General features: G+C 38.3%; 1 protein-coding gene across 1 annotated transcript in view; it reads right to left on the reverse strand.

The window, feature by feature from the left end:
- Nucleotides 1–14203, reverse strand: part of LOC110950661 (regulating synaptic membrane exocytosis protein 1-like) — a 92600-nt gene that overhangs the window by 63235 nt on the left and 15162 nt on the right. The window contains 1 exon segment of the mRNA XM_022193380.2: nt 3837–4050. Coding sequence (XP_022049072.2) covers nt 3837–4050 — 214 coding nt within the window.

A 14203-nucleotide genomic window follows, 5' to 3' on the forward strand; every position in this document is an offset into this window, starting at 1 on the left:
TGTTTTACTGATGTCTCGCTGATAGATCCAAATGCAGATGTTACTTTATTCGTCTTGAAGCTGGCAGTCTTTATGACTGAAGCTCCTGCCTTCTGTGCCCCAATAATGGATGCTCTTTCAAAGCCACTCAGATCTTTTCTATGTTATTGGTTGTTTCTTCAGGTTTTTCCTTTAATTTGTCACTCATCTGTGCCATATTAGGCAAATTGTTAAACATGTTTACTCGTTTTTGTTTGGTAATTTAGCTGAATTGACCTTTCATGGGGGGAAAACAAAGTGTTTTAAGTACCTTTGGCTTTCTAGTCGACCATATAGTCCAGTGATTAGATGAAACAAGCTGTTGTACATACAGTATATTTATATTCCAAATGTGATATTTAAAGACAAACTGCACACCCGAGGGAAACACAGCGTGCTGCTGATGTGGGCTAAACAAGAACACTGCAGGCCGGATGGATGGATGTTTTTATGTAATGGAACAAAGCTCACACTTTCCTAACGCTGTTATTCTGCTTGGCTGGATGGCGACCCGGGATAGAGGCGAGTCCAGAGGAGCTTCACTTCCGATACATCCCACCCACACAACCATTCACAAATGTGCTCACACAGTAAAGAAATGGAGCAAAAACCGCAGATTGTGTCCTTTTATCCCTCAGAAGGATTTAGCTATTTATTTATTGGAAGAAACTATAGAATTTAAGACCTGTTTTGGTGAAGAAATCCTACAGCTTTGATAAATAAAGCAGATGTTTTAATAAAAATTCTCCTGAAACTGCAGTTTTTAGAAATTCTTTTCCAATGTAGAGATATATTATTTAATATTTAATTAAATCCTCACACAGCAAGTGGATAACAATGGAAAGATGTGGTGTAAATGAACCATGTATTGAACAGATTTTGTGTTTCACGTCTTAAAATCGCAGCCAATTTGACAAGTTACGAATGCATTAATGCTATAAATCCCCCGAAAACACTAATAGATTTGAAAGGCATCTTGTCTTTTAAACAATAACAGAAAATTGTGCAATTCATCAGAGTCAGCAAATGCAAAACCATAAAGAATCATTGGAATTTAAACTTTCTCAGAGTGTTTAAACTAATCATATGTAACATGTGGAAAATGTAACCAAATTTCAGATTTAATTGTGATATTTCATCAAAATCATGTCTTAGTTTTAAAAATCCCCCAAAATGAACCATTTATACTAACCATATTCTATTAAAAAAAAAAACCCAAAAAGACATGCATTCCTTGATACAACAATGAATCTATTGCTGACTCAGGTGTGACCAACTGACCAAAATTCAGGGATTTTTCGGCTGAACTGCAGACTGTGTTTATGCTAAATAGAGAGCAGACAGGGATGGAAACAAATTGAAAGTGTAAGTAATAAATTATCTATAGTATACAGAGTTACCATTTTTAAAGTATTGTGAACAAATGTGGGCATGTGGAACAATTCAGATTATCATTTTTTCAGTCTTTGCAAAATAAGTGACTATAACAATCAGAATAAAGTTAGTCATATCTAATTGTATAATCTTAATACTTCATTTAAATCAGTTGTTCCTGCATGGATCATTTAAAATCTTGCAAAAAATAAAGTGTTTCCATCGGACAAATTCTAAAAAAATAATAGTAATAATGATAAACAAAATCTGTGCTCTTTGATGCAACCATGACATTATTAGTGACACAGCTGTGACCACCCGTCACATGATAAAAATTCAAGGACTTTTTAGCTGAACTGCAGGCTGTGTTCACAGAGCAGAGATGGTACTAGTACAGAAACAAATAAAAATGTAACTAAAAAAATATTTATAGTGTGTAATTTTTTTCTAAAATAAATAATCAAATAAACTAAACTGAGTTCTCTCTCCTTCTTGCCATGGTGCTGTTTCCATAAAGGTGCAAGACTATATCTCACAGTGAAAAATGCCCACTGTGATTAAATTTGAGACAGGAGCAAATAGAAGCTGTCTTTGAGGTCACGGGGTTAACTGATTAATTGATCGATTATGTCAGAAACAGCCTCACATTCACATGTATGTAATAGATTACAATGATAAATGTAAATGTGCAAAATCTTCTCCTCTTTTGACAGAGTTAAATAATTCAGTCGCTTGAAAATTTCACTCTCAAATGGAGCCCAGTATCATCTCATGGCATTAAATTCCATATTAAATGATTAATAATTCAAAAAGGCCATGCTGACTGATGTTATTTTGAGCACAATTTCCCTCCACGCAAGTCTTCTGCTTTATTTGTTTTATTTATAGATGGCCTCATCGCTTTATTTCCTTGTAGTGGCCTGCCTGCTGCTGCAGTAATATTAATGGCTTTACCAGCAGGGATACTATCTTTATCCCGTGTTCTGACCGGCCCGGTATGCGTGTGGTGCCAGTGTGAGTCCGAGCCCAGCTGGGATGGGCGGATGCTGAACAGATTGGGGACCAGCAGGCCAAAGGGTGGAGGGTCCACAGTCAGGTAAGATAACCAGAAGGAGGCCCGTCTCTTCTGGGCTTGGAGGGGCGCCCAGAGAACGTTTGGATGGAACCAGCCGGCTCTTAAAATAGCACAAACATGTTGGGTTGGAAGCCGGACTGATCCAACCTGGAGCACATTAATGGTTGTAATGTGGTTTGAGGTACTCGAGTTTTTCCATTTTATGCTACTTTATACTGGCACCGCGCTACATTTTAGGGGGAAATATTGCACTTTTTACTGTTCCACATTTATCTGACAGCTTTAGTTACTGCTCAGATAAAAGTTGGACATAATGGATATTATAACAAGCTTTAAAAATACTGTTAAAGATAAAATGAGGGTTGATTTATGCTATTGTAACCAGCCAACCGGAATTTTTGTGATAAATGCATTTTATACTGAGCGTATTTTCCAAAACTAATAAATGAAAGTAATTGTTTGTGTTGTGATATATTGCTCTGCTTCCATTAAATATATTACTTCAAATTATCATTTTTTTATTTAAAAATTTTCACACCATAGCTCATGGATTTGTCTAGAAAAGATCTATTCTGTAGAAAATACGTCTTAACACTAGAAAATACATTTTGACACATTTTAAAACACGTGTTCACAGGAGAAACAAACATACTGACATTATAAAACATATCCTAACACTGCAAAATACGTCTCAACAGTAAAAAATATAAAATAACACTATAAAATATGTCTTATTTCTATAAAATACATTTTGACTATATAAAATCCATCTTTACACATTTTAAAATCTATGTTACACTCACTAAAAATGTAGCTCTCTATGCCATCTGTCATTCTCTTTCACTGCAATGCTTCATGGTATATATTTTTTGGTTAGTGACCGTTGGTTGTACACTACTTTTCATGGGGCATTGTGGGATATGTTAAGTGACTATTCAGTGTCTAAAAACTGGAACTTAACATTCAGACACTCACTAAATAGCGTGTTGACTGATGTCGGTCACAGCCCTGATCATTTTCTCCCCTTCCTGGACATGTTGCTTGAGAATCGCAGCTCTAACAGACTAACATGCTTATTTTAATGGCTGCAGTGCGACGACGAGAGATACAGGACAACACGGACACTGTGACTGATGTGTTTTCACATTCATCTGAGCTAATGTGCTTCAAATTTTAACTATTCCACAACACTAGAGCTTCAGACTGGTGCCAAGACATTCATCCAACATGCTTTGGCCTCACCAAAGTGTGACCAGGAAGCGACAGAAGCAGACGAACACACAGAAGCAGAGCATCACCTACAGCAGCAGGAATGAGGTGAGCAAGTGAGGAAGAGGGAGGAAAAAGTGGGTGAGGTTGGGTTTCTCACATTGTTGGAGCGCAGAGAGACTCTTCCTCCACAGCGAGCGCAGAATTTGGTCTGGCAGTAGGAGCAGAGGTGGCCGCAGCCGTCGGCGAACTTGGTCTTGCGGCAGATTCCACACGTCGGTGCGTCGTCCTTCTGCAGCGTCTGCTGGCGTCGCGTCTCGGCCCCGATGCGACGCACTTCCTGTTTGTAGCTCTCGAACTGCTGGTGCAGCGTTCTGACAGGAGAAGAGACACACATGGCGAAGTTTATCATAAACCGTTTGAACTTGGATGAAGTCCATCCTTCACAGTGAAACACTTAGAAAAAAAACCCAGCACAAAACACACAGGAAAGTCTAAATAAGTGAATGATTTTTACAGTAAATGTGCACATTTCAATATGACTGGCAATTAGGGCACCACTTGAAAAGTCCCTTTTAAAACAAAAAATATAAAAATCATAGATGCAAGTAAATGAAACTTCCGCTGAGTTTCCCTTCCCTGCTTCCTGGGACACCTGCAAAGGAAATAACTTGAGAGTGAACTGCAAATGAGGCCACGTGAAAACACCCACAATGTCTCAGCAGGAAAGTTATTGTATTAGCATAAGACGGCTGGCACACAGGGGGCCGAAACAGGCACTTTAATTAGAGCTAGATACCCTTCATTCACAGATTTGTAGCCAGTTTAGATATTTGTGTAGCAGAAAAACTTTAGTTAAAGACTAGGCTGAGTTAAAGGTCAAACAGTGAAATTCATTATTCACACCTTTGCCAAAATGACACCATTTAAGATTGGTAGAAACTGTAAAAATTGAACTTTTCAACAGTTCCTAAGTAACTATGTTTGACCCGTTGTTCCAAACGTAACCAAAACTAGGAGTAAAATTGTGACACTTCAACAAATAAACGGAGCAAACACAGAAAGAACAGTCAGGTTTCCAATTATCCAACAGTCCCATTAAGAAAAAAATGACAAAATCTAAGATTAAAATCCTGACACTTCATGAAAACATCGTCAAAATTACATGTCAGAGTCAAAATTATAAAATCACAAACTTCCCAATTCTTCTGAAATACTTGTAACATGTCGTTCTATCAAAAACGTAACCGAATTTGAGTGTAAAATTTGAGTATTTCTCAAAAATTAAACTGCTTACTTGAACTAAATTCTGTAAATAAACAAAACAAAACAAAAAACCTTGCTTCTCTGCAACCACTAACTAGTTTGATTGATCAATTTCTGTAATTATTTAAGAAAAAGAAAGTCTAAATCCTCAGATTCCAGCTTCTTTAATGTGACTATTTTCTGGTTTCTTTCCTCCTCTGTGACAGGAAACTGAATATCTTTGGGTTGTGAACAAAACAAGACCTTTAAGGATGTCATCTTGGGGGCTGGAAACACTGAATGACATTTATCACAAATTTCTGACATTTTACAGACCAAACAATTACTTGATTAATCTTCTGAAGCCATAAAAAATCAGCCAAATCACACCATTTATCAGCGAGCTGTAAAGGTGAGATGGAACGTAGATGGTTTGTATTTTTGCCAAAATATATGAGATGAACACTTTCTCTGAAATATGTTTTTAAAAAGTCATTAAAACCACAGATATGACTAATTTAAGGTTGAAAGGTTTTCAGTGTCATGATGGTCTGTCAATCTGCTAGATCACCATGGTAACCGATGCTGCACAATTAGCCTGCTCTGGAGAAGGTTCTGTTCAGAGTTTGGAATTTAAATTAGTAAAGTATAATACCATACTATTGTCATTAGTAGTAGAAATTAGTATAAAAGCATCACCTTTTCACCAACTGTTCACCATATTCTGTATTCATAATACGGATTTTGAGATGAAGTCTATCCATCCATCCATTCTCTATTAAAGTAAATAAAGTTTGATTGATTGATCCATTCTCTATTCACCACTTTATCCTCACTAGGGTCGCGGGGGAGGAGGGGGGGCAGTTGCTTTTTGCTGTACTAAACGTTCACACTCCTCTTAGCTCACATTCTGCAAACAGAGCCTAAAGAAGAAAAAGTGGTCATCAAAGAAAATTATTAACCACTGTTGTGATGCCCATTATTATGTCCTATCACATCTGATTGGGATTTTAGGTTTTAGCAAGCTGGCTAACACTAAAAAAGCCTGACTATGTCTAACTTGTTGTGTAACAAACCCCTAATTTTGTTTTGCAGATATTTTATATACGCAGACTGGTCTGCTACGTTGGTAATAAATGTTTTTTAGTTGGAGTCTTTCCAGTTGCATCCTGAAATGCAAGCTGATGTTAGCTACCAAGATACACTGTCAAGTTAGCTTGTCATACATTTATCCGTACTCAATACTTAATTCTCCATAATTTCTTTTGCCATCAAGTGAAATGTGACCTTATGAGTCTCTTAATTTATAATTCATATAATTTATCAACCTGATATGAAGAATTTGAGGAAATGTATCCGTTGTGTTGTTTGCCGCTCCTAAAGAAGTTCTCTCTATGACTTTAAATTTACACATACACTGAAGACTGTTTTCTACAACTTCCAATGTCACTTTCGCCAAGTTATTCTTCACAATAACATCTTCATATAAGCAGCACTTTAAAGGTGATTATCTGTTACCTGGGTCTATTGAAAGCAGCCATGTCTTCCTGTATGTGGTGCTCTGCTGCCGAGAAGGAAACGGGTCGAAAACATAACAGCTCATCTGCTGTGAGCAGACGTCTCCGGTAACAATAATCAAAGAGATAACTGTCCTCCGCCATGACTTTCCAAGGTACAGGAACAATGCTTCAAATGGAGAGTCCAAAAAACTCTGTTCCTGAAGAACAAGCCAGCTGAATGAAATGCTTACTAAAAAATGAAAAGTCTCCCTGAAGGTGAAAACATATATAAAGTTTCCAGTCCGATGTAATGAGCATCTTCAGTGCTGCTTTTCCTTCAGCGGGCAGCTCTCAGTGATGCAGCAGCAAACTGACACCATGAACAGTTTGAACAGGGAGGAGACCGATGGTGGGACGAGACTCAGCCAATCAGGTGGAGCAAAGAATGTCTGGAGCGATCCTATGATGTCAAATACTGAATGAATTTAGAAAAAATGATACACCATAGGGAGTATATTTAAACTGATGTAAAGGTTGCTGAATGAAACAACCTTTGCATCCAGAATCAAACATTATCAAGGATTTGGTGTTTGAGGTTTGGATGAAGGATTCAGCGGAAAAAAGTAACTAAATGACTTTGCAGTGACCTTACCACTGTTCACAATAAAAGACGGTTTCCTGATGATCTCTCTGCTTCAGTATCTGCTTTGAATCAACTTGCAGTGATTTAATTGCATCGAAAGGCTTTCTTAAGAATTTTCTTTGAATTTTTATGCCAACAGTTGTCCTGCATCACTCTGTTTTAACTTTTAATTAACCTGCTTTGAAGTTTCATGTTGTTTTTGGTCATCTGTTGTTTTCATTTTTATTCATTTCTTGTGCATTTTTCTGTTAGCTGTAAAGCACTTTGTAAGGCTGATTTTGATAAGTGGTCTAATGATAAAGTTATACAAACAACAATTGTGATGTATTATTGTTGGACAATCCTGTAGCTATGATATACTGAGACAAAGATTCCAGTAAAACACAAAAGAGGTAGAAGATTTCTATTTGGAAACACACAACATGAACTAGTTGTGCCCAAGCATTGTGTTTTCCTTTACGTAGATAAAGACTTTTTAACCATCAAGTAATGCAGAAAATGCAAAAAATGGCAGACAAAAGTTTACCAGAATGCAAGAAATTGAATGTATAACTTAAAATACCCTTTTATTTTACAGATTTTTTACCGTATTTTTAGAAGGCACGAAAAATATCTACAAAACCGCAAGAAGTCACTAAAATAAGCTTCATCTTCATTAGTTCTAACATTAAAAAGACAAAGAAAATAATCCAAACAAAACAATTTAATATGTACATTATTCTGAAATATGCTCTTCTGTCGAATCAATACTTTTATTTTTGGAACTCTAAGTATATTTTGAAGCCATTACTTTTGTACTTTTACTTCAGTAAAATCTTGAATGAAGTATTTGTAACTCCACTGTGGTATTGCTACTATGACGTACATAGAATATCTGAATATTTCTTCTTTAACTAACAGTTTGGATTGAGCATGACTGATAAAATGCTTAAACGGGTACAACAGATCCTACGATGAATCTGCAAATATACTTGCACCATGTTTGAATCTGAAAACATAGATGTTTTGACTCAAAAACGCTTGAAATGCTCTTTAAATCAACCTAAAATACGATGATAGATGGATTCTGGACAAACCTAAACAGTACTTCTGATGGAAAAACGGCAGTGACGTCATGAACGTGACCTCTGACCCTGTGCAGCTATATATCCTGCCGACCGGGAGTCCAGGGGCTGAGCCGGGCCCGGGCGCCATGGGAACAGCTGTCAGAAACAGAGGGTGCACAGCCAGTCGCCATGGTAACGTGGTGGCGTCAAGCACTGGGTGTCAGCGGGTGTCAGTACACCAGCTGTTACCGTTCTTAGATCCACGGTTTCATCAGTCTTTCCACCGCTTAGACAGTCGCTGCTAAAGCTGCACGAAATGTAGAAATAAATCTGAGGTTTCAGCCTCAGTCAGAACTGCAGAGACGAGACGCTCAGACGGTGTGGCTGTTTTACCTTAGAGGAATTTATGAAGGAACCACCAACTACACTGTCTGATTTCTTAAATTACAAACTTTAGCATTCGGTATTAAACTCTAACGTCATTGTCAAAATTATTAGCCTCAGAAATGAACATCTGGACCCACGTTAACGTGCAATACCATCAAAACCTGCTCCTTCTGACCTCCGGTTTGTTTGCTGGGGTGTTTTTAAAGAGTGACTTTTCAGTGAATTGCTTTTGTCACACTGCAGCTATTGTATGTCCTGTTTTGGTAATTGTGTGTCTCCTGGCGATTCTGTGCATCGTTGTGGTCATTCCGTGCCTCTCTGTAGTGGCTTTGTGTATTTTTCATCATTTTTTGAGTGCCTTCTAGGTTCTACAAAAATATATGTGTCTTAATGCTGGAATTGTGCCTCGTGTTGCTTTGTAGCGGTTTTGTCTCTTTGTAGTCATGTTGGGTCTATTTATAGCTGTTTTGTGTCTCTCTTGGTTTTCTGGTTTGTTGTGGTGGTATCTTGTGGTGTATCTTTCGGATTTTTTTGTGTTTGTGGACTTTATGTGTATCCTTTTGTAATCTCTGTACCTCTTTGTAGTGGTTTTAGGAAGTTTTGTGGTGTCTCTTTCCAATGGTTTTGTGTTATTGTCCAGTCATTTTCTGTCTCTCGACTCATTATATTGTTTCTTCCCAGTCGCTTTGTGTCTCTTTATGGTGACTTTATATCTTTTTCTGGCTTTCATGTCTCTCTCTGGTTGTTTCGTATCTTTTGTGGGAGGGTTTGGTCTCTTTTTGGTGGTCTTATGATGTTTTGGGTCATTTTTTTGTATCTATTTGTTGGTATAGTGTCTCTTTCTCACCATTTTGTTTTTTTCCTGGTGATTTCTGTCGGTCATTTTGTATCTTTTTGTGATTTGCATTGTTTTTTGGGGGGTGTCTCTGTGGTATTTTTGCACCTTTTTGTTTGTTGTATTAACAGCCTGCATTTAGTGGAGTACAAAATGAAAACCTGAAGCCAAAAACTGAAAGCTGAAAAGCGAACACCTAAAACAAAACCACAACAAAGTAAAACCGAAACAATGAGCTAAAAGTGGCTGAATCATTCCACAGAGCTGAGGAACAATCTTCACAAACTACACAGCCATCTAATGTAACGATTACATACAAATATTAATGAAAGCGGCTTTGAGAACTGCGAGTTTAGATGAAGAGAGCGTTACAACTGCAGACATTTTTGTCACCAATGTCTGTGTGAGATGGAAACATGAGAAAGAGGCAGACTGACACACTACATGCACTCCCACACAATTCTGCTGGGAGTGTGGACGTGCATCAAATACACATGAAGCATCCAACCAAAATGTGCAAACCTCTCTGTCACACACACCATCAAAAGCCAGACTTTATGCTCTTTAAATGTAATTTTCCCCTAAAGACTAGAACGTAAGTTTAACCTTGACTCAGCTAGAGACACATAAGTGACCAAACAGATCTGTGAAGATGACAGGTGAGACGTGTAAGGACGAGCTCTTTGTGTTCACTCTACTGTATGTTCATCGATTACATGCCTGAGCCTAAAGCCTCTCCAGGGGTCGGCCGTCATGACTGTGAACACAGGTGGTGAAATAAAGCACCGTAACATACCACACTGGAGAATTCACATTCACTTGTGTCGAGAACCATGAGTTAAAAACAGATTTGTGATGTTTGTTTTCATCCTAAATTAGCTTACTACTTCAAAGCCAAAGTAGGACATTCATGCTGGTCCCACTAAAGCTACACATACACGCAATTTATAAATACAATAATGTACGTATCTTTTGCAAAGCACCTATAATAATTTACTGTAATTCTTATAGAAGAAATGTCGCTTTCCTGGAATTATTTGAATTATTTTTCATTTTTGTATTTTATCGCATCTGTAACTTAGGCCGTTAACTACGGCTGCATCCCATTTATATTAGCCATTTTAATTTTCTTGGAATAGCAGGAATGCAGACGTGAAAGTCAGTCAGCTCGAAATAAATCTCACATAATTTCTGGATGTACTGTGTGCTTGTAGACAGCTACAAAGGCGATGTGAAAACAAGACAAATTTGGGGGCATCAGAAGGCACTTGCTAGCAGGAGTTAAACATACTTTTGCCAGCTTCATTTGCAGCATTAACCCTCAGAACCCAAAAATCCATTAATGAGCCCAAAAAGCAAGTTTACCTTAGAAACAAAAATCACCAAAATCAAACCATTTATGAGAGCAGAAACTATAAAAACAGAAAGAAGCCATTCAGTTGAAAACAACCAAATCTAAACATGCACTAAACACTACACACTGTAAAAACAGATTCTGTAAAAAAAAAAAAACAACAACTAAAAATTCCATGCTCTTTGACATAACTGAAGTCATTAGGGATTCAGCTGCAAAGAACAGTGATGTGATAAATCAAGTTGTAGATCCTACAGATCACCTCAAATTATCCTACAGGTTATCACCTTTGACCCTTGTTCCTATTCTGCTTCTCCCAAACTGAAGCTGTAAGCATGTTAGGCTCTCTCTGTACTTAATATGGCCCTGGACAAGGCAGATGCTACAAAGACATAGGCTGTACTAAAAACATGACTTGGTTATGATTAACTATTGTCTAGCGGACGTTCTTGAGCAGAGAAGTCTGAATCTGAATCTGAATATGGCTCTCCTCCCAACTCCTTATATACCTAAGGTGGAAGAGATTCCTCAGAACTGATGCTGCCAGTGCTCACATCACTGTGTTGCTTGTTGTATCATTTCTCCTGATATCAGTAAACCTTATTCTCAACATAAACCATCTGAGTCTCCAGAGCGTCTCTGAATCTGCCTCCTTGTTCATCTCTCAACATCACAGAATTCTGTAACAGTGATCACTAATGATCAATAGTGGCCCTGACAAAAATCATATCGGTCCATCCTTTGCAGGCATATATGAGGTTTGATGCCTGAGCAGTACCAAAATGAGTGTTAAAACATTGTACCATGACATAATTATTGATTTGGGAGTTAAAATCCATTACACTGCTCCTTACAAGAAAACAATACCCTTTTACATGTTCCAAACTATAACTGTTAGCATGTGGCCATGGAGGACAGCCACCGGGGGGGATGTCCGAGTGGTGTGAACCAGCTGAACTGTGTCTCTTCTATGTGGCTCTGCACCAGCAGCCACATGTGTGTTATTCCAGCTTTGGCCTTGTCAGAACAAGTGTGTGCAAATGAGCACACATGCAAATACAAACAATGACACAGACAGAAAGCCCATGTGGACACATGTGGGTTTGCCTTCGCCTCGGGCCTCAGTGTTCAGCCAAGGATTCCCTCTCCTCCCCTCTTCCTCCCTCCTCTGCCTCCACTCTTTCCACCAGTCGCTGGTGTTGAGTTGTTAATTAGCACCGCTATGAATACACTGCCCAGGGATGGGGAGGGGGAAGCTCTGTGTAAGTGGAGGGCAGCACTATATCTGTCTCATCAGCTGACTCCTGGTGACACCTCACAGAAAACTCTTTCTCAGCTGGTGGAGGCTCAAGAAGTCCAGAAGCATTGATCAGGTGGAGGCAGCTTCCACCAGTCAAAGCCTATGTGCGTGAGTCGAGGCAATGGGATGCTTAGATCAGGCCTTATACATGCCATTATGTGGATCAAGATCCTCACTACGTCATTGTATCTCTTTGGGTCAACAGATTCACCATTATTGCTGAATGTTTGTCTGTGTTAACATGGGATTGATCTTGGTTTACAGTTAGATATGTCAAAATTTTCCAATATCTTTGATATGTACCTTTTCTGGTTCATTTTTATTCCTCCTTCTTTCTGTGTGAAATCAATGCCTAAGAACTGTCTGAGCCTCTGAAGATCTTTCATCTTAGTTTCCAACATTTCCTTCACAACTCTGAGTGAATCTTTATTGCTTGCTACAAAAATCAGATCTTCGACCCAGATTATCAGTGTTATCTTCACGTTTTCTGTTTGTTTGCTGTTGACAAAGTGGTCAGTTGGATTTTGTGCAAAACCATTTTCATTGGTGAAAATCAAGCGATATTATGTTCCAGTTTCTTCCTGATTGTTTTAGACCATATAGTGATTTGTTAAGTTTGCAGACTAGTGTGTCTTGAAATCCTTATGGCTGTTTCATACACACTTCACAATCGATTAGTGCATACAAATATGCTGTTTCAACGTCCATCTGATGTAGCTCTAAATCATATTGAACTGCAAGCTGCATTAGGGTACGTACACGTCTGTTTGCACTTAGAGAAAAAGTCTCATTGTAGTTCCTTTCCTGCAATCTGGCTATAACCTTTTGCAACACATCTGGCCTTGTATGTTTTTGTTTCATCTGAGTTTTCTTTGCCCTTATAAACCCACTTGCCCCCCACTATATTTTTCCCTTTCGGCAGTGTGGTCAGCATAAAAGTTTCATTTTCTCTTAGAGAATCTATTTCTTCCTTCGTGTCCTTAGCCCAAAACTCTGAGCTTGATGAGCTCATAGCTTCCTGAAGTGTTTGTGGTACTCTGTACAGGACTCGATAAAAAGAGTCAATATTAGTCAGTACCTGATCTTCATCACATTCCACTTTGCACTCATAGTCTTTTAGTACTGAGGATCTTTCATCTCTATTGTTAGATATCATAAGCTGTGACTCTCTTCACCTTGTTGTGTTGTAATGTTTTCGTCTCCATCAGAGATTTTAGTCTGAGACCATTGCTGTCAACAGACCATGACTTAGAGACTCTTCATCTTTTCTTAGCGCTATAATATTCATCTCAGCTCTCATAATATAGTCTGTAATACTCTTGTTAGCACCTGTCTGGAGTGATTTTAATTCTGTGTATAAGCTAGTCACTCGTGATTTCACCTCACTGGCAAAATGTTCTCTCAATATTTAAAATGCTTTTCTTCCGTTGTCTGCTGCATCTCTCATCACGAAGGAAATACTTTTATAATCCAAAATTTGTGTTAATTCAGCATAGGCTTCTTCGTTTTTCTCGAGTCTTCTTCGTCATCCCCGTCTTTGTTAGAGTCTTTCAGTATGGTGGCCTTTAGCCCAAGTAGCCGAAGGTGTCCGAGGAACTTTGTTGTCTATAGTTCGTAATTCCTCTCATCTCCATCAAAACACAAACTGTGCCATTGGTTTCAAGTTCCTTTCTGCTCCTATGACCTGTTGGCGGTGCCACACTAAAGGGTTGGAATACCAGAAAATCTTACCATTACATTACAGAGGAAAATAACACATCTTCTCTATCTTGGTGCTGGGCCAGAACAATTTTGCGCCCTCTTTATTTTACACATGCGCATATATGAACCCAGTCAATTAAAAATCGCTAATAGTTAGTTAATAACATGACTATTGTTTTTTGGACGTTAAGGTAGCTAACTACTTGGCACAGAGAACCGCACTAGTTATCCATTTCTTGCGTCTTGTTTTCACATGACAACCAAAATCTATTCATGCATTTCCATGTGTTTGTAAAACTCCTCCTTCTGTTGTTTTTGGTGTTGTTTTTTACATATGGCTATCGTTCTATTGTCCAGGCTAAATTAGAGATTACGTTGAAATACAGAAGGTAATTGAACATAATTATGTTATTTCTTTTTGGGTCTGACCTAAAGGAGAAGTCCAGTTGCTGTCTACTTAATGTCCAATGGCCTAAGTCTGAGTCCAGACACAGGCACCATCCTATATGGACCTGGA

The sequence above is a fragment of the Acanthochromis polyacanthus genome, chromosome 3, assembly GCF_021347895.1.
Source record: "Acanthochromis polyacanthus isolate Apoly-LR-REF ecotype Palm Island chromosome 3, KAUST_Apoly_ChrSc, whole genome shotgun sequence".
Classification (NCBI taxonomy): domain Eukaryota; kingdom Metazoa; phylum Chordata; class Actinopteri; family Pomacentridae; genus Acanthochromis; species Acanthochromis polyacanthus.